The sequence below is a fragment of the Silurus meridionalis genome, chromosome 27, assembly GCF_014805685.1.
Source record: "Silurus meridionalis isolate SWU-2019-XX chromosome 27, ASM1480568v1, whole genome shotgun sequence".
Taxonomy (NCBI): Eukaryota; Metazoa; Chordata; class Actinopteri; order Siluriformes; family Siluridae; genus Silurus; species Silurus meridionalis.
Window position 1 is genome coordinate 12317113 of NC_060910.1, and position 26853 is coordinate 12343965.

The 26853-nt window shown below is 38.4% G+C and overlaps 1 protein-coding gene across 5 annotated transcripts in view; it reads right to left on the reverse strand.

The window, feature by feature from the left end:
- pdzd2 (PDZ domain containing 2) overlaps positions 1-26853 on the reverse strand; it is a 91560-nt gene that overhangs the window by 15513 nt on the left and 49194 nt on the right. For all 5 annotated transcript variants that reach the window (XM_046841765.1, XM_046841769.1, XM_046841768.1 and 2 more), the window contains 11 exons: positions 25626-26097; positions 18516-18661; positions 16204-16336; positions 15808-15978; positions 9111-9207; positions 8810-8958; positions 6590-6709; positions 6130-6244; positions 5389-5462; positions 4902-5118; positions 364-481 (listed from right to left, as the gene is read on the reverse strand). In XM_046841765.1, coding sequence (XP_046697721.1) covers positions 364-481; positions 4902-5118; positions 5389-5462; positions 6130-6244; positions 6590-6709; positions 8810-8958; positions 9111-9207; positions 15808-15978; positions 16204-16336; positions 18516-18661; positions 25626-26097 — 1812 coding nt within the window. The remainder of the gene's footprint in view (positions 1-363; positions 482-4901; positions 5119-5388; positions 5463-6129; positions 6245-6589; positions 6710-8809; positions 8959-9110; positions 9208-15807; positions 15979-16203; positions 16337-18515; positions 18662-25625; positions 26098-26853) is intronic.

The following is a 26853-nucleotide window of genomic DNA, read 5'->3' on the forward strand; positions in this document are numbered from 1 at the left end:
TACATACAAAAAAAAAAAAAAAGATTTACATGACTGGTTTCTCTTCCCCTGTGACTCTGGTTCCAGCCTCTCCCTTCCTTAATTAAGTGATATTGAGCTTTGCTGCATCGTATATCTGCACTGCATATCTCCAGAGCCATTCACCTCACCTCTTTAACACACTTAAAAACTTAAAACTGCTCCATGTCAGTAATAAATGCTATACAGTACAATGGAGACAATAAACGTCTGGCTGCAATTTGAGTTATTTAACTCTGTGTGTGGGACTTGTTATGCCCCAGAATAATAACAGCAAAGACAGTTACTATAACTTCCAACAGATGAACAGGTTCCAGGCACATCAGTAGATTTGTTTCCCAATACCTAAGTCTGCCATCCATCTTAGCCACAGATCCCGGAGCCAGGCTATGAATGTAGATCCCAGGAGCGCTGTTCTCCAGAGTTAAACAGCAAGCACCAATCCCCAGCCCCACACCGGCCTCTGAAACACACACACACACAATATAATGTCTTGTAACCACCTGTACCAACAAACTTACTAGCCGGTAAATGAGCATGGAACTTAACTGTAAGGATTTTTGAATTGTAAGAAATAAATAGTAATTATGGTGAAATGTTCTCCTAAATAGACTGGATTGAAATGTATGTGCTGACCATAACAGTATATAAAAATATATACAAACTTAGAATGCACCTAAATTATCGAGTGTACTATTTTACAGTATTATACTGTACCTGCTTGTCTTAATTATGCAAAACCTCCGATTATATTACATTTATATAAAGCTAATAAGTTTTATAAGTAATAAAATAATAACAAAAGTTTTCAATTGCATCAGACTTGTCGGGATAAGACGTCTGAAAAGAAGCATAAAGTTCATGCCAAATCCACACTTTACCATTACAACGTTTAATAAAGTCTATTTCAGTGTGAATGATGAATCGTGAATAAAATGGCCATCCAACATACATTTCTATACTCTATTATTATAGCTAATAATCTGCACTTTAACCTCATATTAGTGGGGTTCCAGTCATTTTTACACATTCTCAGATTTAAAACCAAAAAACAAAAAGGGCTTTATTTTATTCAGTTTTATGCATATTAATAAAAGTTCAGTTTGGCAGGACAGATTGTTCAGGAGCACAAGCGAGCCTTGATTTTACCACCCACTCATTCACACACAAAACTCTGTCTGTTCCAATAAAAGCAGATGTAAAATAAATGTTCTCAATACAAAAGTATTTCCCCAAATGGTAATCATTTCTAAGTTTGAACATGATCAGAAACATTCAGAATAACTAAGATAGGCATAAATAGATTTTATTTAATAAGGAAAAACTGAAAAAAGCAGCATGCTTTGTGGGGGGTTTTAAAAATCATTAAATTACAGAAAGTGTTGTAAGTGCATTTCTGACCCCAGTCCAGTCGAGTGTGATGAAAGGCAGAACAAGATTCAGGTGTAAATCTGATGAAATCGTATCACTCACTGAAAGAGTATAACTAGTTGCAGATAGACGGTATTTGGTCTTTATTATTTAATGCTACATTATGACAGCAGGTATAAGATTAACGTAGTCATGATCCCTCCACATAAAACCCTCTCCTAAATGTGTCTGATGTTATTAATACGTATACAGAAACTACTTTTGCTTGAAGATATAGAACCAGTTACAGAAAAGCTTGTTGCTTGTGGAGCAAATTTGCCCAATTATTTAATATATTCTATTATTAATAAAATATTCAATTCTCATGATTATTTTAAGTAACAACTTTCTTTAAATATTTGTTACATTGTCACATAATATTGTAGTGTAACAATGTAACAATCATATAATAATCAAGATATGAAAGATTCACAAAAGGACCAAAAAAATGACATTAAGAGCTTCTAATAAAACTTTCACAAGTGTTCACTTCTGCTCCCACTCTAGACTGGACAGAAAGTGCAATACTCTATAAGCAAGTGTGATAGTTTTCTCCCCTCTGGTGTTTTCCTACATAGTACCTTCTAGTATTACTAAGTAAACAGATGGAGAGGAAACAGTAGGCAACTGCATCTGTCTCCAACTGTGTGGAGATGAAGGGGTTAGAAAACAGAGATTTAGAGGAAACTCATGAGACCAATAAAACATATACAGTCTCTAACAAAAGTGAGCACATCCCTCACATTTCAGCAACCATTTTATTCAATCTTCTCAAGAGACAATACTATAGAAATGAAACTTGGATATATTATACAGTACACAATGTGCACCTTGTATAGCAGTCCTCTGAAAATAACTCAACATACAGCCATTATTGTCTAAATAACTAGCAACAAAAGTGAGTACACCCTAAGTGAACATGTCAAAACTGTGTCCAAAGTGTCCATATTTTGTGTGAGCACCATTGTTATCCAGCACTGCCCTAATCCTCCTGGGTATATAATTCAACAGAGCTGCACAGGTTGTTGCTGGGATCCTCTCCCACTCCTCCATAATGACATCACAGAGCTGCTGGATGTTTCACACATGGTGCTTTTTCACTTTCCGCTTGAGGATGCCCCACAGGTGCTCAATAGGGTTTAGGTCTGGACACATACTTGGCCACGTCATCGTCTTCACCTTCAGCTTCCTTAGCAAGGTGTTGGCGGTGTTTTGGGAGTTGTTATTATGTTGGAAAACTGACGTTCATCCCAGTTTCTTGATTGAATGCATCATGTTCTGCTTCAGAATGTCACAGTAAATGTTGGAATCCATGTTTCCCATAATGAACCGCAGCTCCCCAGTACCAGCAGCACTCATGCAGCCCCAGACCATGATGCTACCACCACCATGCATGAATGTAGGCAAGACACAACTCTCTTGGTTCTCCTCACCAGGTCATTGACACATGCTGAACACCATCTGAGCCAAACAAGTTTATCTTAGTCTCATCAGACCACAGGACATGGTTGTAGTAATTCATGATCCTGAACAGGTTGTCTTCAGCAAACTGGCTTTCTTGTGAGGGTCATGCAAACCGAGTTGTTGCAATGTGTGGCATGTGGTCTGAGTACTGACGAGCAGACCTTCCTCTTCTGCAACCTTTAAAGCAACGCTGCAGCACTCATGCATCTGTTTTTTGAAGCAGTTTCTTCACCTGATGCACAGCACGAGGACTCAAATTCTTTGATTGACTCTTGTAAGGTCTGTTCAGAGTGGAACCTGTCTTAGAAAACCTCTGTATGACTGTACTGTAACTCAGTTTCAGGGTGTTAAAGATCGTCTAAAAACATCATGTTTTATGCCATGAGATGCCATGTTGAACATCCAGTGGTCAGTATGAGAGAATTGTACTCAAAGCACCACATTTTAACTGCTATAATACAAGAAACACAAATTTGCATGGCCCTGTCAAGCAGACATAAACATGAACATGATGAATAGCACATGTGGCTTTGCACGGTTACACGGCGAACAACTGTTATCACTTAGCGTGTACTCACTTTTGTTGCAAACTATTTAGACAATAATGGCTGTATGTTCAGAACAGTTGTATTGTCCCTTCAGAAGATCTACTATAACAGTTGCTGAAATGTGAGGGGTGTACTTACTTTAATGAGATACTGTATGTATGTATATAAATATATTGATTTTTTTTTTCAATAAAAATAAAAAAGCTCTGCACAGAAACAAAGCAATTTAAAAAAGTACTCAATGCATAACAAAGCGGATAGATTACTTAGTAAATTATGAATGGCTTTATATACATAGTTATGCTTTTCAGGAACATTAATTATTTAAAGAATATTCTGGTAACATAGTTAATAAAGAACTAACAAAACCTTTGTAGAAATACACCCCGGGTCAAGAAAGGCCTCCTCTTGTCATTAATTGGTCATAAGTGTTTAATGTGAATGAAATATACAGTATGAGTAACGAGTACTCCCAAAAAAAAAAAAGATCCAATTACCACCAACAGAATTCTTTTACATGATGATAAAAAAAAGAATGAAAACTACACTTTGCTGCAAGATTCCAAGATGCTACATGATCGCGTCATTAACTTAACCTGTAAATAACTTGCTTTCCAAAATTGTTATTTGAAGATATTCAAACTATTTGCCTGTATGTTTATAGCGAAATTATAGGGTTATGCAGTGCAAAAATCATGACATATTCTGGGAAACATAAATCCTTTGATAATATAAAATCATTTATCGTCCCACCAGTTAGCAGTAATCCTAGGGCTCATTGTTCATGCATAATTTGTGAACTCTTCTCACTGACTTCCAATCAGTCTGAGGATCTCTTTGAGCAATCCAGTGAGACAGGAAAATGGAAATTAAGTCTGATGTCACTGTGTGTTTAACGATAAGAAAATGGTGTTATTTTATTTTAAGAGATACTTGGGTGCAAGAGGAGATATAAAATGAGTCAGACTGTGACATAAAGCTTATGTTGAACAAAAATTCTCTAAACATAAAAAAATTCTAATATGAATTAAAGTTCGGGTTTATAAGAGATTTCTAATAGCTAAACTATGATAATATAATAAAATAATATAATGATAAAATAATAAAGTGTCGATATCTCCCCACTGACCCACTGTCTGTGAAATGTGTCAAACAATTTTAAAGCTTTATTTATTTAATTTATTACATTTATTATTATTATTATTATTATTATTATTATTATTATTATTATTATTATTATTATTTTAGTGCTTTTGTAGACCATTGTCTGTTTCAATTATTTTTAATTATGAATTATCCTGGTTTATTTGTGCCTTCTCTTATTTTGCCCCTATTATGGACACCGATTTCTGAATATTTCCAATTCCTAGAGTACTGCCTCTAGAAGCACTTAGCATTTAACAGCACCTCAGCAAAAATCCAACCATGAACACATTTAAAAAAAAAAACATTTTTAGCTACCTTTATTTAGTGTAACCTCCATGATGATGCGGTCTTTAGGGCCTGGTCCTTTCCGGTACTCTCCGTCATCGAAGCCTGGCGGTATAATAGTGCTGCTGCTGGTGTTGGAATTGGGTGAGCTCGATCGGCTGAGCAGGGTGGGCGTTGGGCATGGGGTCAAGCTCGGACTCCTCAGACGAGTTCGCACGGTTAGTGTAACAACACCTTTTTTCAGTTGCTGTTTTTGATGGGATGAAATGACAACAAGAACTGCAAATGTTAAACATAAAAATTAAATAGGTTTAACATAAAAATAAATATGTTTATATTTTCAATAAGCAAATGAATACGAACACACACTGTCATCTCTTGTAAAGGTCTGAGCAGAATATGAAAGATTTCCACTCAGTAAGCTAAACCAAAACTGAGCATTAAAAGTAGGATAAACTTTTCAGGATGTCCCAGGCTAAGGGCTGCAGATGTCAGAAAGAATGACTAAAGATTTTACCTTGAAAGTCTGAATGGCCTGCTGATGTGTGAGGCCTTGAAGGGAGTCTCCATTCACCTCTAGAATCTCGTCCCCTGAATAAGAGGGAATAAATAGAGAGCAATGACTATACTAACAAAGCGTGCACGTGAAATTGAAATAAGTGTTTAATTGGTTAGATGACGCATCATAAAAACTGTTTAGCTGTGAAACTGTTTTCAATTGTTTATATATGAATATACATACGTTTTAATTAATATATCTATATTTATAAATCAAATAGTATTTCATACAGGATGTCATTATTCAATATTAGTAAATTCAAAAGGTAGTACCACAGTATTTCATGAGTCACATTTTCAAGGGTAAGCAACTACTGGCAACTGAATCTGAACAGCAGTTACTTTTTAACACTTTTTAACAAAAACATCTGTGAATTGATCAGCCAGTTCTAAGCTGAGAAATTAATATAAATGAATGTGATCAAATAAAGAACAGATGATCTGCTACAGAATGTGTGCTATGTCATTTGTTTGTTTTTTAACTACAGGGTCTGAAAGTCAGGAACATTTTGATAAAATATGCTAATCCAATTATGTTAAGCAAGAAAATTAAAAAAATGATACAGTGGCTAAGAAGCTTTATTTAAAGTTCAGTATGCTCACTTTGCTTGCCTCCAGGCCACGCACCATCAGATGACAAGCCTTGCACTAGATCTTTCTCATTGTAGTGGATCAATGCAGTATCCCGAGTAGCACTTACCTTCTTTGAGTCTACCATCTGCTGCTGCAGCACCACTGGGGAAAATAGTCTTGACAAATATCCCCATTCGTCCACGTGCAGAATCTTGGCCTCCGACGATGCTGAAACCCAGACCCTAAACATACAGGAGACAACAAAGGGATTGTTGTGCATTGGTCTGAAGTGAGATACAACTGGGCAGGCATTACTGCAATTAAAATCACATATAAATACAGTTATGTGTTTACATTTATTTTCAGTCAAAATTGATAATTGAGTGAATACAACACTTCACGACTAAGCAACTAAATGGGTTAATAAATAAATAAATGTCAAAAGGATCCTAACATCTAAAGCACAATCTTTATTCATCATCTACATGTTTAAATAACTGACAACCTTTGATTTATGACTGGCTCTTGTAGGACAGAGTCTCTAATGTGTCGTGTGTGTTAGAAGACTGTCCAGAGTGGCCACTCACCTTGCCTTGTCCTTTCATCAGGACAATGTTGGAGATAATAGACGGCTGCGCCAGTCGCCATGGAGACTCCACTTGAACGGTACTCAGAGACCGTGCCGATTTCTTCACAATTTGATATTCCTGAGTAAGATGACAAAGAAAAGGATGAATAAAGCATTAGGATTACCAGACATGCTTTACCTTTCAGTGTGATACACAAAGCAGGCAAGCAACAAATTGCACCAATTTGTTGCCACAAATTTAAGCCACAGATCTTTAATAAACAGCCTATTCTGAGACATAACATGATAACATAAAATGCTTTAAAGATTTCATCCCACAATTACACACAAAGTAAATGTAAAGGTGTTTGATATCAGTCTAGCCGACACTCTTTAAGAAAGGATCAAGGAAAAGATTTAAAAATGGTTCCAGTTTCAGATTTTTAAAAGTATAATTGTAAACTGTAGTATAATATTAAAAAATGCTGCCAATATAAGCTGATGTAATGTTTTTTAGCGTCACAAATACTGAAAAAACTAAAATGAGTCTGAAATTTTTTTCTCCTTTTTAGCATTTGCAACGAGATCCATCGAAGAAGACGCGATCCCCTTACATCAACTAGAACAGTGGCTCTTATCTGGTGGGTGTGTGAAGGATAGCCAGAGAATTCCAGATTTGTATTTTTAATAGTACAAACAACTCACAATTATTAAAGCTACTGCATATGTATAAGAACATGGTGATTAGGAGATGTCCAAATTCCTTCAAGAAAAATGCAGAGAAGGACCAGTTTTTTCCACTCCGACCCGAACTAAGTCCACACACACACCCCTTTCTTCCCGCGCACCTCCCCCTAACCCTCCCTCGACACCCCGCTCAATAGCAGGTAACAATAATAAACATATACATACATACATACAGTACATACATACAGTATCTCATGAAAGTGAGTACACCCCTCACATTTCAGCAACTTTTTTAGTAGATCTTTATGAGAGACAATACTATAGAAATGAAACTTGGATATATTTTAGAGTAGACAATGCAGGTTGTATAGCAGTTCAGAGTTACTGTCTAAATCGCTGGCAACAAAAGTGAGTACACCTTAAGTGACAGCTGTATGTCGTGTAACCGTGCAAAGCCTCATGTCTGATTCTTCATGTTCATGTTTTTGTCTGCTTGACAGGACCATATAAATTTGTGTGTTTTGTATTAGAGCAGTTAAAACATGGTACTTTGCATACAATTCTCTCATACTGACCACTGGATGTTCAACATGGCACCTAATGGCAAAGAGGATTTAAGAATTAGAATTGTTCTTCCCACAAAGATGCAGAGGCTATAAGAAGATCTGTAACACTCTGAAACCTCGATACAGTACAGTAAAGCCTCTTCTGAAGCTCACAAGAAAGCCTGAAAACAGTTTGCTGATGGCAACCTGTCCAAGAGCATGAGTAACTGGAACCATGTCCTGTGGTCTGATTAGACTAAGATAAACTCACTTGGCTCAAATCGTGTCGAGAACTTGTGGTGACGCCCTGGTGAGAAGAACCAAAAGAATTGTGTCTTGCCTAGAGTCAAGCATGGTGGTGGTAGCATCATTGTCTGGGGCTGCTTGAGTGCTGCTGGTACTGGGGAGCTGCGGTTCATTGAGGGAAACATGGATTCCAACATGTACTGTGACATTCTGAAGCAGAACATGATGCCCTCTATTCGGAAACTGGGACGAACGGCAGTTTTCCAACATAATAACGCCCGCAAACACACCGCCAAGATGACAACTGCCTTGCTGAGCAAGCTGAATGTGATGGAGTGGCCAAGTATGTGTCCAGACCTGAACCCTATTAAGCACCTGTGGGGCATCCTGTGTCTAACATCCAGCATTTCCTCATAACTTGAGAGTCTTGACCCACATACCCAGGAATCTTCAAGAATGGTGATCAGTATGGGGTAGTATAGTGTAATTTGTTAATGATTTAAATTATAGTGCATAATCAAGCAAATCAAAGCAATTAACAGTACTATAATGTATAAACTTTACAGTGTATATGTATGTGGCAGAGGGTAGAGCCTGACATCAGAGTGGGCATTAAAAACGGAAATAAAATAGTTTGTAGGTACAAACTCTTCCAGTGACTGTGTGTCACTGTGTCACCTACAAAGCCACAAACAATTCATGTTACCAAGTTTAAGATGCAAGTAACCAAAGGTTAAATGAGAACCTGAGGATAAACTGACCTGTCGAATTCCCACAGTGTCCAGCTGCTGTGGAAGGGAATGTTTCCGCCCACCGCGCACCGGCTTCTCAGCCATGTCACTTCCTCCTTCTCCATTTTCAACTATCAACTCATCATCCTCTCCGACAGACTCTAGGCGACTACCACCACCTGAATAAAACAAAATCCATGCTATGTACAGTGATAATAAAAAGGTTTAAACTGAAAACTTGCTATAGAGAGATGGACTGATCAGGATCCATCCAGCTACACTTCTTAATAATTGTACATGCTCAGTTTTGATGATGCGACTTGTCTCTAACCTTGGGATCTACTGCGAAATTTCATAGGTGTTGGACTGCGGCATCCTTTGGGTCCATCGTTTCGGCCATGCTCCTCCAGCTTATCCAGCTCTGTGAACTGGATGAGAACATATAGAATTATTGACACAGCACTGAACTTGAAGCCCAAGCAGGAAATGCAAAGCCTTTAAATAAGTGCTAGATGGATTCTTAGGGGTTACAAAAGGGAAAACTTCTTTTCTTGGACAACTTCCTGAGAAAACAAAGAAAAGCATTTTCTAGCCTTTTTGTTGGCTCTGTAAATGTTTGTGGAGTGTCTGAGGAATGTGGCACACTGCTAATGAGACACACCTTGTTTTATCTGAAGGTGCACACAACAATCAAGATCTTCACACTGCAGAAATGTCACTTGCTCTAATGAATCAGTTTGCTAACAACTAAGAAGTAAAGAATCCCAGCCAATGTTTACAACTGCAAAAAAAAGTCAGTTATTCTGTCTTAAATGTATTCTCCGTTGTTAAGGAAGTACTCTTTCTGTATAACATTTTTTTTAACTCTTAAAGCTGGAACTTGTTGATTCTGTAGCGTTGTTCATAAGTGTCTTGTTTTTATGCTAATTGGCTCTATCGGGTGGTTTATTAAGAGTTGTTTCAGTCTTCTTTGAAGTGTTCCAGCACCTCACCTTGCTCTGTCTCCCATCCTCAACCACTGATGGACAGATTCCACCATCCTTTCAGGTACAAGGAAGACATGCATCTCTACTCTGAGGAGGTGAAACAAACTTCCACTAGATATCCAAGTCTCCAGCAGACAACATATAAATACCTACCTCTTCCAGAGGATCTTAAATTACCACTTTTTTGGGGAAAAGAAAAAATATTTATCTTCCAATAGTGTTTTAGCCTGATGGTAATCTTAGCCTAATGAAACCAGTATTTGAATGTATTTTTTGTTAGATATTCCAAAGCACTTCGCTCTGGATAAGAGTATCTACCATAAATGTAGATTGTGAGATAATCAAGGATTTTCTGATACATGATTTGTTCTCATTTTAACTAAACATGTTTGTTTTCACATAGTTTAATAAAACCTTGACCTAAAATCTAAAATACTGGTTAAAGGTTTGACCTGAAATGAATTGAAACATACTGTCTCTACCATGATGAGATCAACGGCATAAAAAGTAAATAGCAACAATCTCGAGATTATAAATATAAAATTATCCTGCCATTTTGAAATTTAAACCACCTCAGACTTGAATTATTAGGAGAGCAGGGGTAAAGCTAATCTACCTGTACTATATAATTAAACCCAGAAAAGCATTTATTTTAACCTAAGTTTAAATTTGTTTTTGAAAAAGGTATGTTTTTCCACGGATAGAAAGGATTTCTTTGACCTCAGAGTGCCGAAGTGGTCATCACCTTCTATGCAGGCCTACCACCATTTATTTCCTAAAGTCCACTCTAAAAACTTTCTGAAACACTCCGAACTGAATTTAAATCATGGCATGCAATACTGTGACGCTTAGATTAGTAAAGTCTTAGATTGTTGCAATTTGATGAGGGGCAATCAGGGAGTTTGTATGTGTTAAATGTACGGGTCTGTGTGGTGCAGGATCCACACTGTATCCATCACATGCAAACCCATGGGCTTCCGCAAAACTGTGCACTTCCACACGCCTCACAAAGCTTAATTTAATGGTCACAGCTGTGCGCCTCTCCCAGTTCTCGAGTTTGTTTGCTGATTTCCACTGCTCTCCTCCTCTCCCTCCTTTTTTTAAACGGTGTTACACCTGACCGTAACAAAGGAAACTTACAAGTGACTGTTTGCTGAAAAATACACGCCCAACAACTGTCAGCTCACACGATGGCTTCCATTCAGACTATCCTTACAATGGCTAGAGGACAATAGTGAGTGTGTGTGTGTGTGTGTGCGCATGTGTGTGTTTGTGTGTAAAAAGGTTGGCTGTTTAATTTTACCTGAATGAAAAAGATTACTGTGGAATGACTATAAGAATAGACCATGTGCTAGGGATTTACAGAGCTGTGAATGGAAGCCATTGTGAATATTTATCGCCACAAACGTGGCGTGTTACAGTGGCTATTTCAGATCACCATTCCTGTGCTAGATAAAAAAGGCTTCATAACATAAACATGGACTCAGAGTGACACAGTATTGTCAGTTCTACATAAAAATACACCAGCCCCCATTTGACCGCAAGCATTAATCAAACCTGTACTATGTTCCTTTTTGAGCCACAACCACAAGAGGAGTTTTGACCACTGAATTTGACCACTACCCAGGAATGAACTTCCCCTTTCTGTCCAAACAGACACGGAAAGGGAATCTTAATTTGCATTCTGTTGTATTCCTTTGACACTCTGCTCTTTAGCAGTGTAATTAGAAGAAAGCTAATCTTTTGACCTTTTGTCATATTCAAATAAGAGTGATGAGGAAAATAAACCAAAATAAACCTAAAAGTGGTTTGAAGTGGTTAGGGCTATATATACATATATAATATATAATAATTATACAGGGAGTGCAGAATTATTAGGCAAGTTGTATTTTTGAGGATTAATTTTATTTGAGGATTTAATTTGAACAACAACCATGTTCTCAATGAACACAAAAAACTCATTAATATCAAAGATGAATATTTTTGGAAGTAGTTTTTAGTTTTAGCTATTTTAGGGGGATATCTGTGTGTGCAGGTGACTATTACTGTGCATAATTATTAGGCAACTTAACAAAAAACAAATTCATACCCATTTCAATTATTTATTTTTACCAGTGAAACCAATATAACATCTCAACATTCACAAATATACATTTCTGACATTCAAAACCAAACAAAACAAATCAGTGACCAATATAGCCACCTTTCTTTGCAAGGACACTCAAAAGCCTGCCATCCATGGATTCTGTCAGTGTTTTGATCTGTTCACCATCAACATTGCGTGCAGCAGCAACCACAGCCTCCCAGACACTGTTCAGAGAGGTGTACTGTTTTCCTCCTTGTAAATCGCACATTTGATGATGGACCACAGGTTCTCAATGGGGTTCAGATCAGGTGAACAAGGAGGCCATATCATTAGATTTTCTTCTTTATACCCTTTCTTGCCAGCCACGCTGTGGAGTACTTGGACGTGTGTGATGGAGCATTGTCCTGCATGAAAATCATGTTTTTCTTGAAGGATGCAGACTTCTTCCTGTACCACTGCTTGAAGAAGGTGTCTTCCAGAAACTGGCAGTAGGACTGGGAGTTCAGCTTGACTCCATCCTCAACCCGAAAAGGCCCCACAAGCTCATCTTTGATGATACCAGCCCAAACCAGTACTCCACCTCCACCTTGCTGGCGCCTGAGTCGGACTGGAGCTCTCTGCCCTTTACCAATCCAGCCACGGGCCCATCCATCTGGCCCATCAAGACTCACTCTCATTTCATCAGTCCATAAAACCTTAGAAAATCAGTCTTGAGATATTTCTTGGCCCAGTCTTGACGCTTTCAGCTTGTGTGTCTTGTTCAGTGGTGGTCGACTTTCTGCCTTTCTTACCTTGGCCATGTCTCTGAGTATTGCACACCTTGTGCTTTTGGGCACCCAGTGATGTTGCAGCTCTGAAATATGGCCAAACTGGTGGCAAGTGGCATCTTGGCAGCTGCACGCTTGACTTTTCTCAGTTCACGGGCAGTTATTTTGCGCCTTGGTTTTTCCACACGCTTCTTGCGACCCTGTCGACTATTTTGAATGAAACGCTTGATTGTTCGATGATCACGCTCAGAAGCTTGGCTATTTTAAGACTGCTGCATCCTCTGCAATATATCTCACTATTTTTGACTTTTCTGAGCCTGTCAAGTCCTTCTTTTGACCCATTTTGCCAAAGGAAAGGAAGTTGCCTAATAATTATGCACACCTGATATAGGGTGTTGATGTCATTAGACCACACCCCTTCTCATTACAGAGATGCACATCACCTAATATGCTTAATTGGTAGTAGGCTTTCCAGCCTATACAGCTTGGAGTAAGACAACATGCATAACGAGGATGATGTGGTCAAAATACTCATTTGCCTAATAATTCTGCACTCCCTGTATATATTAATATATATTTCATTATTTATTCATGAATTCCTGTTTTCATTCATATGTGCAGACATCCATTTCTGCAGTTCTACAAATCTGTTTCTTGGCTCAGATTGTGCTTTATGGAGCAGTTTTGTAGCTCACATCTAGAAAAAAGAAATGCTGCCTGTTGCCTGAATACACATTGCTTTTTCTTTAAATGAGCCAAATCTGAAATCACATTCTTAATGCAGTCAAACACGCACTGGAAGTATATCACTCAAAGCCTCTTTACCCGATTGATTTACTCCATGACCGAGTATGCTTGTTGCGTTCACACCTATCCAAACACCTGCTCAGAGAGTAAACCTGCACCAGAGGTTAATTCAAATGCTGCAAATGTGAAAGCATGCTGTCCTTATTTTCTCAGTGGAAACTAGAGCTGCATCATTCGATAAAATCGATTATGATTGATAATGAAATTAGTTGGGCTGTTCAGTTTAGCGTGTTCAGTTTCAGTTTAGCGTGACGGTAAGAGAACGCAGTCGCGAGCGAAAATGGCAGACAGTACAGGGTCAAACGGCAGCAGGAACAAGTGTGCGTCCCAAGTGATCAAAGTAGCATTTTATATGAAACACAACAAAGAAAACTGTACCTGGAAGTTATGCAAAGTAGAGCTTGTGTGATATGAAAGTACCACAGTGATGCACGAGCATGTGAAAAGAAAATGCACTGGTGTTATGGATGAGGGTGAAACATCAGCACGGTAAGTAAAAACTGTATAAACCTCATCATGTGCAAATGGTGTAATTTAATGAAGCACTACTGTATAAACTGTGTGTTTGTAACTTTGGGACAGTCGCACTGGATCTGTTCTGTTGTGATTTGCGAGCATTAGGTTGCGCAATCAGCATGGTGATGATTCAATTAAACCGGTGCGAACAAACACAAAATCTAAAAGCAGCAAATAACAGCAGCAGTAAACGATCACATTTTTAGTCATTGGTTTTTTTTTTTTTACTTTTTTATTGTCGTTTAATAGCATTTTTATAGCTTTTTATAACTATATTTTATAATCTGTTTCAAACGTGATTTACTGCATCTTAACTACGTTTAAATGCTTGTTTTCAATGTTTGTATATTTCATTTATGCCTATATCATTTAATTATCATATAAATTAAATGCATTATATATTCTAGATGCTCATATCTTCACAAATGAGCAAAATATCTGTGTATTTTTTTAAACAAAAATTTACAAAACAATGTTAATATATTTTATATAGATTTTTTAAAGCATGGTTGTCAACAAAATACAATACAAGTGTTGATTTACATAAATTGCTTCACCTTGCATACTCAAATGCATTTTTTTTTTTTATTAGATTTTTTTCTTTTTTACAGAAAGAAACCACCCAGCATGAGTGAATTTGATCAGAGGAGAGATCCCCCATGCACTGCTCAACAAGCAGCCACTATAAGCTTTAAACTGACTAAATTAAAGATAGTTAAACTCAATATGTGGCTTTTGCATTTTTTTTTTAGTACACTTTTATACAATCAATCAAGCCTTATTATACAGCCCAGTGACATAACTAACATTACCTGGGTGCATAATGTATCCATCAAGAACTCTGAAAGGATTTCACATTGGTACAACAGTTAAATAGACAGTGAAACAGAAGTGCTTGTGTAGTGCACTTGAAATGTTTCTGTTCACTATTACCATAGGAATAGAAATATACACATGCATATTAAATAGTGCAATCTATTTGCTACAAGTGTACTTCACTCATCAAGTGACTCAACCCTCATCACAAGTCACATGATATGAAAAGCACAGGCAATCCTTCGACCAAAAACATGACCATCAGGACCACAGCTTCATTAAGACAAGCGGCAAGCAGAATAACTGTTTTTTATTTCTAAAACTGACTGCTGCAATTCTGAAGCTGGACAATTTACGATCCGATGGCTTTCAGCTAAATGGCTGGTTCAGATTGTTTACATTAATAAGAAATCTTATCAAAAGATCAGGAGTCCAGACATAACACACTGACTGCAATCTTAAATGTCAAAAGTTCTGCAAATATAAACAGTATAAAAATATAAACTTCTGAAAGCTGAGAACATTAGGCTAATGAATGATAATGTAATTGAATCTAATGACTACACACATTTTAATTTTCTCATCTTGCTGCTGGAAATGGCTGGTAGTGATAATGTGGACCGCAATGCTGCCATTCTATAAAGGGTTGGAATATTTAACCCCAGCATGCCGACCTTTGCAGTGTGTCAATGCAATGATTGCCCAGTATACGACGTGTTATTATGGGACTAAAGTAATGCTTAGCCGAAGTTCAATTAAACATTAACAATGTCTGAGAACACTCGGGTTATGTGCTGCTGCTTGCTTGAAGGCAATAAATAATTTCTTGTACAACATTGGCCTATTTAGAAATTCCACATACTACAGAATGTTGTGGGTTAGCAAATCTGTGAGATATACGTTTTTTTGGAAAATTCCTACAGTGGAAAGAGAAGTCAACAGGACATAAACACAACAGAGTATGGTTCAGCAGTCCAACGGGGAGCAAAGGGAGGCTGCAAGAGATGAAAGACAGAGATAGTGATGCTGATAGGCGTCTGGCATACGTACCGAGTCCTGGGTGGGCAGTGAGAGGCTGCTGGCCCTCACGTCCTCCACATCCGGCCCCATGTTCTCCTTTCCGTCCCCAGGGGAAGGCGGCACGTCCTGAGCTGAGCATGTGCTCACAAGATCAGGCAGACTGCTCGATGGATATTTCTGGAAGTCTACTTCAGACTCATCCTGAGGCAAATCAAGCCATTTAAAAGGAAAAGACAAAAACCATGAACACTTTGTATTTAACTTTATACTCTACAGCAAAACTATAAAAGGTTTAAATATTTTCAGAGGCTCTGAGCTGGGACATAAAGAAGTCCAAAAACAGCTGTGTGTATAAATGTTTTCAAGTTGTAATTTCCCCCCAAAAAAAACCCTGCAGCATAGAGAAGTTTTGTTTATCAAAAGTACCTTGGAAGCAACTACCAGCTGCACAAGACCTGCAGATGAACGAAGGATGGCCACGGCCTCCTGATGTGAGAGGCCAACCAAAGACTGACCATTAATCATCAGCAGCTCATCACCTGCCTTCAGCCGTCCATCCCTTTAACAAACACAAATATTACATAAAATAAGCCACTATTATTTCACAGTGCTGGTGAATTGCTTTAGATTGGTCAGAAGGTGAGAACTCTGAGGATCTGAGAATTAGAATTGTTGCTCTCGACAAAGATGCTGAAGCTATAAGAAGATTTGTAACACCCTGAAAGGTTTTCCCAGATGGATTCCTCTCGCAACCGGACACTTGCGGGAGGTTACAGAAGCGAATGGTCTGCTTGTCAGTGCTCCAACCACACGCCACACAGTGCAAGTCGGTTTGCATGGCCATCATCCCAGAGGGAAGCCTCTTCTGAAGCTGGCTTACAAAAAAGCCTGCAAACAGTTTGCTGAAGACAACCTGTCCAAGAACATGACTTACTGGAACCATGTCCTGTGGTCTGATGAGACTAAGATAAACTTGTTTTGCTTAGATGGTGTTCAGCACTTGTGGCGACACCCTGGTGAGGAGTACCAGGAAAATTGTCTTTCCTACAGTCAAGCATGGTGGTGGTAGCATTTCTTCCTCTCTCGGCACCCAGTCGTACGCTTTCTCTAAATCCACAAACACACAATGCAACTCCTTCTGACCTTCTCTATACTTTACTCTATACCGACCGACGTTCCACTCTTCATCCTCTTAATCGCTGCTCTCACTTCCTCCTTACTGATCCTACCCACTTCCTGCTTCACCAACTCCACATCATCCAACCTTCTCTCTCTCTCTCTCTTTTTTGCCTTATTAACAGAAGGCTTGAAAGTGAAACACTATTTAAAAAGTCTATATAAGTCACAAAAAAAGAACAAACTTGTTTTGCACAACATTCAGTGTAAATATATAAATAAAAGGTATGATGTCAATTTTAATAAATAAATAAAAATCACAATCATTGGCACATTGCTGTGGTGTGAAAAGAATATTTTGCCATTTTAGAAAAATAATAAAATTCATAATAAGAGTAACTCTGCTTGTCATGGTTTATTCCCTACTTAATACATACGAATGTGCACATTAGTCTATGCTTATCACTTTCCGAATTTCATAAATTCAATATGGGCTTTTTTTTAAGGCCCATGACCCATGAAGACTGTTATTCGGGTGAATTGCAAAATCTATTTAAATATTCACACATTCAAACAGGATCATTAAAATTCAGAGAGGCCTTTTTACACTAATGAATCTATGGGTACTTGAACCTGATATCAATTTCCAAAAGCTGCATGAGAATATTTGTGAGTCTTTTGAAAGGCAAGCTTTTACAAGAATAAATCACTAACATTCCTGATGTTACCTCACTCATACAATATTATATTAATGACATTATTATACAAAAAGAGATCTAAAATGGCAGTAATCATCATCTCAGTTGTACACAAACAACCCATCCCTACTGTTACAATTCTATAGGAGATAAACATATATTTCCTTCATATATCCTATCCATATAAATACCCATATATCCTTTTTTGTCATCTATGGAAAAAGCTTAAGGCACCAACTACAAAGCAGTATTTTCCTTCTTTTACAGTTCCCTTGTAACTTATAGTACCACCTAAGGGGGTCTAGTCAAATGTTTTGAAACAAGTGATCTTAATCTTACATCAGTTCTTGGCTCATTACCAACCAGTTATTGTGCTTTCACAATCCTCAGCCAATGTGTGCTTTTCTAATGTTCAGAGAGAAGCAAGTCAGCAACTTCCTTGACACGTTACATCTTTGAAACACAGTCCGTGTTTAGGTAAAGTTGATCCAGCTACATTCTGCATTATTATTTATGAGATTCTATCTTTGGAGGAAAAGCAGACAAGGCAGGGCTTGGGTTTTTAAAACAATATTGGAGTTTCCCACAATTTAACAGAGCAGTTAATTCCTGCCTTGAAAAATCCTGAAAGAGTAGTATTTGATATTCAACTTTACAGTTAGAGTTGGTCTTTTAGTTAAATATACTGTAAAATATACAAAAAACAGACCTGGTTATTTCAAATTAGCTTAAACATGGGCCCTGGTGTTGCTTTGAAGTTTGATGGGAGTACATTCGAGAGGCCACGACGCTTTGCATATGGATGAAGCTCTGATGAAGAGCGTCGCTGCAGTTGTCACGACAGCGCATAATTGGCACTTAAAGCCTGAAAGGTGTGTGTGTGTGTGTGTGTGTGTGTGTGTGTGTGTGTGGGGGGTTGTTTACCTTTCTACAGCTCCACCTTTCTCCACGTGAGCCACGATGATGCCGTGCGGTGATCGTTTGGAGCCACGGCCACCAGTAATCTGGACACCCAAGCCGTCCTGCCCCTTCACCATGTGCATCTTCCAGATATGACTGCCCTCCTTAGGCTGAGAAAAAAAAAAAGATAAAAAAACAAAAAGAAAATAAATAATTGAATTCATTCTTAGAATCAATAAAAAAATAATGGTACCAATGAGCTCCAATAAGATTAACTTGATGTTGAAGGGTACTGATTTATTCATTTCTGAATTAATCAATTGGAATCCCTCCTGATGAAATCACATTAAACTTTAAAGAAATAATGATGATACTAAGGCAATCACTTTCCTTATAATTGTAAAAGCTACAAATGCAGCATTCTTCCGTTGGATTCCCAAACAGAAATGCAGAAAATAAAGCTTTTTTTATTTTTAAAAATTCCTACATTTAAATCGAAATAAAAATGTAACAAGATATCTAGTACGTTAAAGTTTGTATTTATGATGAATTCAAATTATATACAAAATGCCTGTCAAAAGTTTGGAAACACCATATTTTTTTTTTATTATTAATTTTTGAGAGATACATGCATGTTCCTTTCGTTCATAAGCAACAAACAAGGTAATGTAACTGTATAAAGATTTACCTTAACAAAAACAAATATATAAATGTACAGAAGTTACACTTTATTTTCATTAAAAAATCCTCCCTTAGAATGAATAAAAGCTTTACACACTTTTGGCATCCAGAGATGTTCTCCAAATATTCAGCTACAATACTATGACATGCCTCTTATAAAACTGATCCAGTTCATTCCAGAGCAGCTCAATAGGATTTAGGTGCAGTGATTGGGCAGAACATTCCTTGATAAAATTCCAGCCGACTGTCTGATCTGTAAATAACACTTAGAGCTTGGACATACTGTACGCTTTGTCATAGTATTATTGTATGGTGAAGTTGGTTCCAGTTAATCACAGTCCAGATGGAATTGCATGGTGTTTAAGGATGGAATGGGAACCTTAGAGTTCAGAATTTCTTTCACCTGAAATCAGTACCTTCTCTGCTCTAGAACAACTCTAAACCATTAAGCTTCCACCTCCATGTTTGGCTGTGGTCTGGGGTAATCTGCTTAAATCTTTTCCAAAAATTGTCAAACTTATCTGTCCACAAAACTTTCTTCCAGTCATCCTCTGTCCAATTATTGTGCCTTTGCCTTTTACTTGGTTTGCTGCACATAAACAAAAGGAACATGGACGTGTCTCAAAAACAATTTTCAAATGTTTCAACGTTTCCACAATTTCGACAAGTACCCGATTTCAACATATTACTTGCATCAATGATGAAATGGTGCACAGCTCAGCCAGGCAAAAAACTTTGTCTAATGAAAAAAACAATCGGTCATTGATGCAATTACACCACACACAAACTAAACTCCACATACTGCAAGCTCCATCTGTTCTGTGGGTTAAAATTAGATTATGCTTGTCAGTACTCTGCATCACCACACTGCCTCTTCTTCTGTGTACTGGAATACGTCATGCAGAATTTTACCAACATTTCCATTCGAACAAACGGTTCATTTGCCGATATATTTATTTCAGCAAGAAGCACAAAAACATGCCTGTTACCGTTCTGTGCTGCACTGAAGCTGGAATAAAAGTGAACTGATAGCTTTTTTTTGCACTCAGCTGGATTCTACCTCTTCAGAGAGCTCCATAAATAAAGAGTGAGATATGTTTAGTAGCACCTGCTTCTGACGGCTACTAAAGCCCCAGCTTTCTTCAGCCATGCCTCAAAGTGTTGAGCAATCTCAACAATCTGGGCAGAGAAATGTACTAGTGGTTTCACCAGGGGAAAAAGTTGTTCAGGGGAAGTTAGTATCCAGAATGGTGGAATAAGTTTTCACACACATCTCGAAATGGTGCAAAAATACAAAAAACATCCAAAGAGTGTCATTGGGTAGAAACACCTTGCTGATGAGAGAGCTCTGGGGAGAATTGAGATGCTGGTTAAAATTTGGAAGATGACAGCAAATCAACCAATCACGCTTTACAAGTAGCTACAACATACTTGTAGCTTTTTCTAATAATTTAACTGGCAAAAGAAATTGGCCTTTGCTACTTGTAATTACATCATTATGTTGCATCATTATGCTGGTCGTGTTGTTCTGTCGTTTACTGTTTGTTTGAAATGAACGTGTTTAGTCTGTATATTGGCTCTACGTCTCCGGTGGCCTGGAAGTTTTACCCACTGAGTATGATGATCATAATGGTGAGAGGAAAAAGGCTTTTTTCCGAAACTTGTGGGTTTTTAAATAAATCCACAATGCTATATTCCAGCTCTCACGGCCATTCAGTCTTACTGTGCAGAACATTTTAAAAGCTAAGAGCTCTGTCATCTGTACGTAAACATGGTGCCTCTTCTGACCAGAACCAGAGACATGAAAGAGACAGCATGCCATGTTCCTTCTTTTTTATGTTAATATCGTCACATCAAAAGTATTCAATTAAAGCAAAAAACTTCAACTGTCCAATGTAAATTGTGCTCCTAGACACTAAGAAAACAAAAAAACTGAAAAAAAATAAATATGCCTCTTTTTATAACATATTTTACGCTATTACGGACGTTTGTAGATCCCGGTCAGGGAACCAACCCCAGCCACTCTTAGTGCCAGTCCCAAGCCCCAATAAATGGGGAGGGTTGCATTAGGAAGGGCATCCAGCGTAAAAACGTGTGCCAAATCAAACAAGCAGATGATCCGCTGTGGCGAAGCCGAAAGAAAGACTGACGTTTGTAGATCAAATAAAGTGCTGGTTCTTGCTGGTTAGCCGAGGTATGTGTTAATGGTTGAGAAAACACCCATGGATTTAACTGTTAAGCCGTTTGACTCTGAAGCCTCAGTGGGAGTGAGATGATATTGGTTCTCTTGCGTGTGTTCAAAGCAAGTCTGCAAATGTTGATTTAACTGTTGAGTTCATGTTTTGAAAGCAGAGCCTGAGAAAGTCTGAAGTGACGGTGCGCAGCATTTTGACATGCTAACGGACAATCTGACTCATCCAGCGTGCAGGGACACGTTGCTATTTTCAGTGGAAATGAATGGGCAGAATGACAACACCTTAATAAAAGGGTGCTGAAAAGGATGAATCAACAACACTCAATCCTGTGTGCAAAGATTGCCATATCCATTATTGGCACATATGTCATTGTTCTTCCGCTGAATGACAAAAGCGCTTCATGTAGACAAATTACTTTCGAAGACTTCTGAAACACGTTTCTGAAGAATGACAAGTCTACAGTGGAAAATGTGCTCTCACTTGGATTATCTGAATCATTAATTTGGACTGTAATTAATATCAACACCTTAATACAATGGCTCAAAAACACATTTTGCATGAACAGTTGTGTCTTTAAGCCTCCATCACTGCACACCTCAACAATGATAGACCTGTAATAAATTGACTTTTGGTGCCACCCGGATGAGGATGAGGTTCACTTTTGAGTCTGGTTCCTCTCAAGGTTTCTTCCTCATGCCACCTCTGGGAGGTTGTTTTTGCCACAGTTGCCACTCTCTCACTCATTACGGATAAACTTACAATTATAATAAACAAACTTATAAGCGCTAAACTTGTACATTATACTTATACTGCTTTGAGACAATATCCATAGTTAATCCAAGTCCATGAATTGGATCAGTCTTTGTCACATTATCAGAGGTAAGAGTTACTAATAGCATTTAAACTCTAGCTTCATCTTAATCTCCTTACTACATGGATCTTCATTCATGCTAACATCCCTGAGGAAATCATCTTTGATTACTTTTGCCGGTTCTGTTAACTAGATTTCTAGATAATGCCATTCAGACTTTGTGTGATGTTATCTGAACTTAACGGAAATGCTCTTCTCTGGTGATTATACATTACATTATACTACAGGAGTAATCAGAGGTGTATTTGTATTTAGGGGACACATAACCATCCAGCAATATGCATCAAATTGTGACATTGTATAGGAACATCACACTTAGCTAGCAAGAATTTAAAAACCAGCGTTTACTGCCATGAGCATTATATTAGATTCTTACACAAGATGATTTGTGAAGGCAGAAGGCCAAGAATTTCACTAAGAATAATCCACAAACTGGAAGAATTCAGCCCAAAAGCCTCTTTCATAAATCTTCCGTCAATCGTACACCAGTTTGCTAACAAGGCTGTCATACCTGAAATAAACAAACCATTCCAAAAAGACGACAAAAAACGCTGCGCGGAAGCTAATAATAAAAAAAAATTAAAAATACACGCCTGCATAATAGCTTGCAAGCAGTCTAGCAGCCGTGTTGATGTTTTTGCTAAGACCTGTGTTTTATTTTGTCTACCCTACAAGGGAGCCCGATATAACATTATGCAGATTCTGGTTCTCTGAAGTGGTTTGCCCATAAAAAAAAATGCCTTCGCTCTGGTTGTTCAGTGGATAGAAGACGTTCTCTTTGAAAAGCTGTATGATGGTTTGAGATCAAACTGCTAGAACTTCTGGTGCAAACTCTTGGAGATGCTTGGAGCAACCGCTAGTATATGAATTTATCTGCCTGGGAAGCCAGAATGGTTATTTTGGGTTTTCAAGCTTCGATCTGACATCATTAAATCTCTGTACTCTGGGGAACGTCGCCGAGTTTCTCTTGGGCTTGAATAGATCAGAAACATATGCCCCTCACTGTACAGTGGTTTCTAAAATAATGATATAATGTGCATCAACTGGTCTTCTTTACAGTTCAGAAGGAAAACAGCATAACTGAATAAACTAATCTAATTGAAAATAATGCTGAGGTCACAGCAGGAAGTTTCTATATTGGAATGTAGTAATTGGAGAGATGCTCATATCCAAAGTGACTTAGAATCAACACGTCTTGATGTAAAAGGATTTGACAGTGATAAAAATGCCCCAGAATCAATTGTACTCAAACCGAGCAGCGGTGGATACGAGACTGCTGTAGAAGTGCTGTAGTAAGTTCTAGCACTAGTAACTTATTGCTAGGCCTCTATTAATACACATTAATATCTGTTTGTATGAGTAGTCAGAAGTAACAAAAACAGTCCACACATACATACACCAATCAGGCATAACATTATCACATTATAACATTATGAACGTTAAGTGAACAACGCTGATTATCTCTCCATAATAGCAGCTGTTAGTGAATGGGATACATTACGCAGCAAGTGAACATTTTGTCCTCAAAGTTGACATGATAGAAGCAAGAAAAAAATTGGGATTTGAGCGATTGACTTTGACGAGAGCCCAATTGTGATGGCTAGACAACTGGGTCATAGCATTTTTTTAAACTGCAGCTTTTGTGGTGTGTTCCTGGTCTGCAGTGGTCTGTATCTATCAAAAGTGGTCTATAAAAACAGTGGTGAACCGGCGACAGGGTCATTGGCGGCCGAGGTTCATTGATGCACGTGGGGAGCGAAGGCCGGCCCGTGTGGTCTGATGCAACAGCCAAACTTCTGTAGCTCAAATGCTGAAGAAGTTAATGCTGTTAATGCTTAATGGATCAGGACTGTTTGGGCAGCAAAAGGGGAACCAACACAATATTAGGCAGGTGGTCATAGTGTTATGCCTGATCAGTGGCCATAAGGTTATGGCTGGTCAGTGTATATGTACCACACACACAAGCAAATTTTTACCTAGGTGAGACTAAACATGGAAGTGTAAAGTCCCACACCAATGTGGAATGCAATTACTTTCTGGACAGTGAGCAACAGTTCTACATCGAGGTCACACATGTAGCCTGTAAAGAGACTGCTAGACGCAATGCATGAGTAGAAGTGTTTGTTATACTCTGTTCACAGTACAAGCAATTTCCTCAATACGGTCCTACCACCTAGAACACCACCACCACAAAAACTAACAAGCAAAAAGATTTTAAAGTGCTGCGGAAGCATTTCAATGAGGTAGTGTTAAATAGACATCGGAAAAAAAAGACCTGTTTTAAATTATTTAAGACCTAGAACAACAAATTTTTTAGTTTTTAAGATCCCGCGGAAACCCTGTTGTTCCTTTCCAAGAAATTAAAACATAAGTACCCACTTACACATTTTGGAAATGACAAACAACAATAAACATTCCCTCTTCCATTGGGAGCTCATAAATTCTAATTTTTTAATGTATTAGACTTCACCCTTCTTAAATGATAGCTGAGATCGAAGAAAGCTGCTGATGGGGTAAGATTAAGACAAGACGAAATTTCTGAATATTGCAACCCACTTACCCTAATATTTTGTGAATCTGAGAACATAAAAACATTTGTAGTTTTCTAATCTGGTATTATCTGAGTTAGTCTGAGCTACAGCTCACCTGATGCTTGTTTGGGTTCTGTGTTTGTTTTTTGTTTTTTTACTTCCTCTTTTTAGATTTATAACCTCACCTTGTGTCTGTCTCCCATTCCACCTCCTCCCTCCTCTTCTCTGACATTATTTATTACCATTGGAATGCTCTTTTCCCTTTCTGACTTTGTAAGAGGCATCACTGCTCTGCCCTCTCTCTGTGATTAACTATGCAATACATGTTTGATTTTTCAGACCACACACAATTGAATACCGAATTATTGTGTGCATGCAACGGCATCTGTCTTTATAAGCTTATTACTAGTTTAACCACTAGATTACATGCAACGTTTATAGTTAATGCAAATGCAATGATAACATGAGCTACGGGACATGCGTGAGAGCAGGTTATTGTATTTTTGTGGTGGTTGGAGCTGTTATGGGATGGGAGATTTGGGCGAGGCCGCTATAAGATACAACAAGTTTAATTTGAACAACTTCATCGGGCTCAACATTCAGAATGAACATGAGTGTTTCTACCAAATCCATGTGAACATTGCTGCACCATGGCAGAGAGAACATTTTTGCTCTTCATGCTCAGGTTCAATTCATACCATGCAATCAAACAGAAAAAGGGGAGGAGCCTGAGTGCATGTCAAGGATTGTTCAATACCTGCCTTTACTAACACTCTCAAGACTGATGAACATCAGGATACTTATGACAAGGTGTCCACAAACTTTTGCCAATATAGTGTATCTGTGAATGTGTTACCTGGCTGGATGGCTCGTTCCTTCCTGTCTGAGACTTAAAGACCTCCGATAAGCAGGAGTTAGAGCGGCTGGGCAGAGTAGTGGTGCTGATGGTATCAGTTATCGCTACAGAGTGACCTATGACCGGATACTCCTCGGTTGGTGTGCCCAGTGGAGTGCTGGCCTCTGGAGGCGTGGCCTCCGTCTCCATCGAAGAGTAGCCGTTCTCATGCTTGTGATCCCGAGTGTCATTGCTGTCCTTGCTGTCTCGGGTAAACGAGGAGCGAGAGATGACGCCGAACTTGCGGGTTCGCTTGCCGTTCTGCGTGGGACTGCTGACCGCAGGTTCAGAACGCACGCTTCTGCAGTGCTCGATGGGAATTTCTGAGCAGCCACTGCTGCCATTGCATGAAGGGACGGGGGCCTTGCGCTTAATCCTCCGCAACATGATCAGGTAGATGTGGCCGCCATTCCAGCACTGATCTGCCAAGTAGCTGAAGAGATCAGAGTAACAAAATAAAAAGAAATAGCACAGTGAATAAAATGCAAGAAAAAAATAATATACAGTACTTGCTGGAAAATGTGACCTTATCAGTTAAAACAAGTTTATTCCATCACATAGGGGAATGTAGCTAGAAACCACAGACTCATATTGGAACTTCAAAATTAGGAAGATTTTGCCACTGATCATCTTTAAGTGGCCTTCCTAGAAATCTGACACAGTGCACATAAGCAAAAAATTGTTATCCAGAAGCAGTTGATCCTAATGGACGAATAGCTCAGAGTTTTGAAAGTCACTACTAGGGAAACGTTAAACACCTCATTTAAAATTACATTTAGTGCTCATTTAAGTGAGGCATCCTGAGGTTGCGCCAGCTCCAGTCATGAAGATTGTGGCCCTTTAAAGAAGTAGATGCCGACCCCGCAAACGTCCCGAGCCATCTAGAGACGTATCAGCACCATTTGTATTCCACCTCATGTGGAGTTTGAACATTGGACCTCTTCAAGTGTTTAAAGGCTCTGGCATGGTGAAGCTGGTGTTGGATCTATGACGATTGCAAATGCTGTGCTAATTTATGAGTTGCTCAGTAGCTCCTGGTTCCATAACCTCAAATGACTGTATAAGACCGTAGAAAGAACATTACTCATAATCACACACTCCAGTGTTCTGTATTGTTTAAAAGACTATAATCACACTCTTGATATCACCCAAATGAGGTTGGGTTCCCCTTTTGAGACCGCTAAGGTTC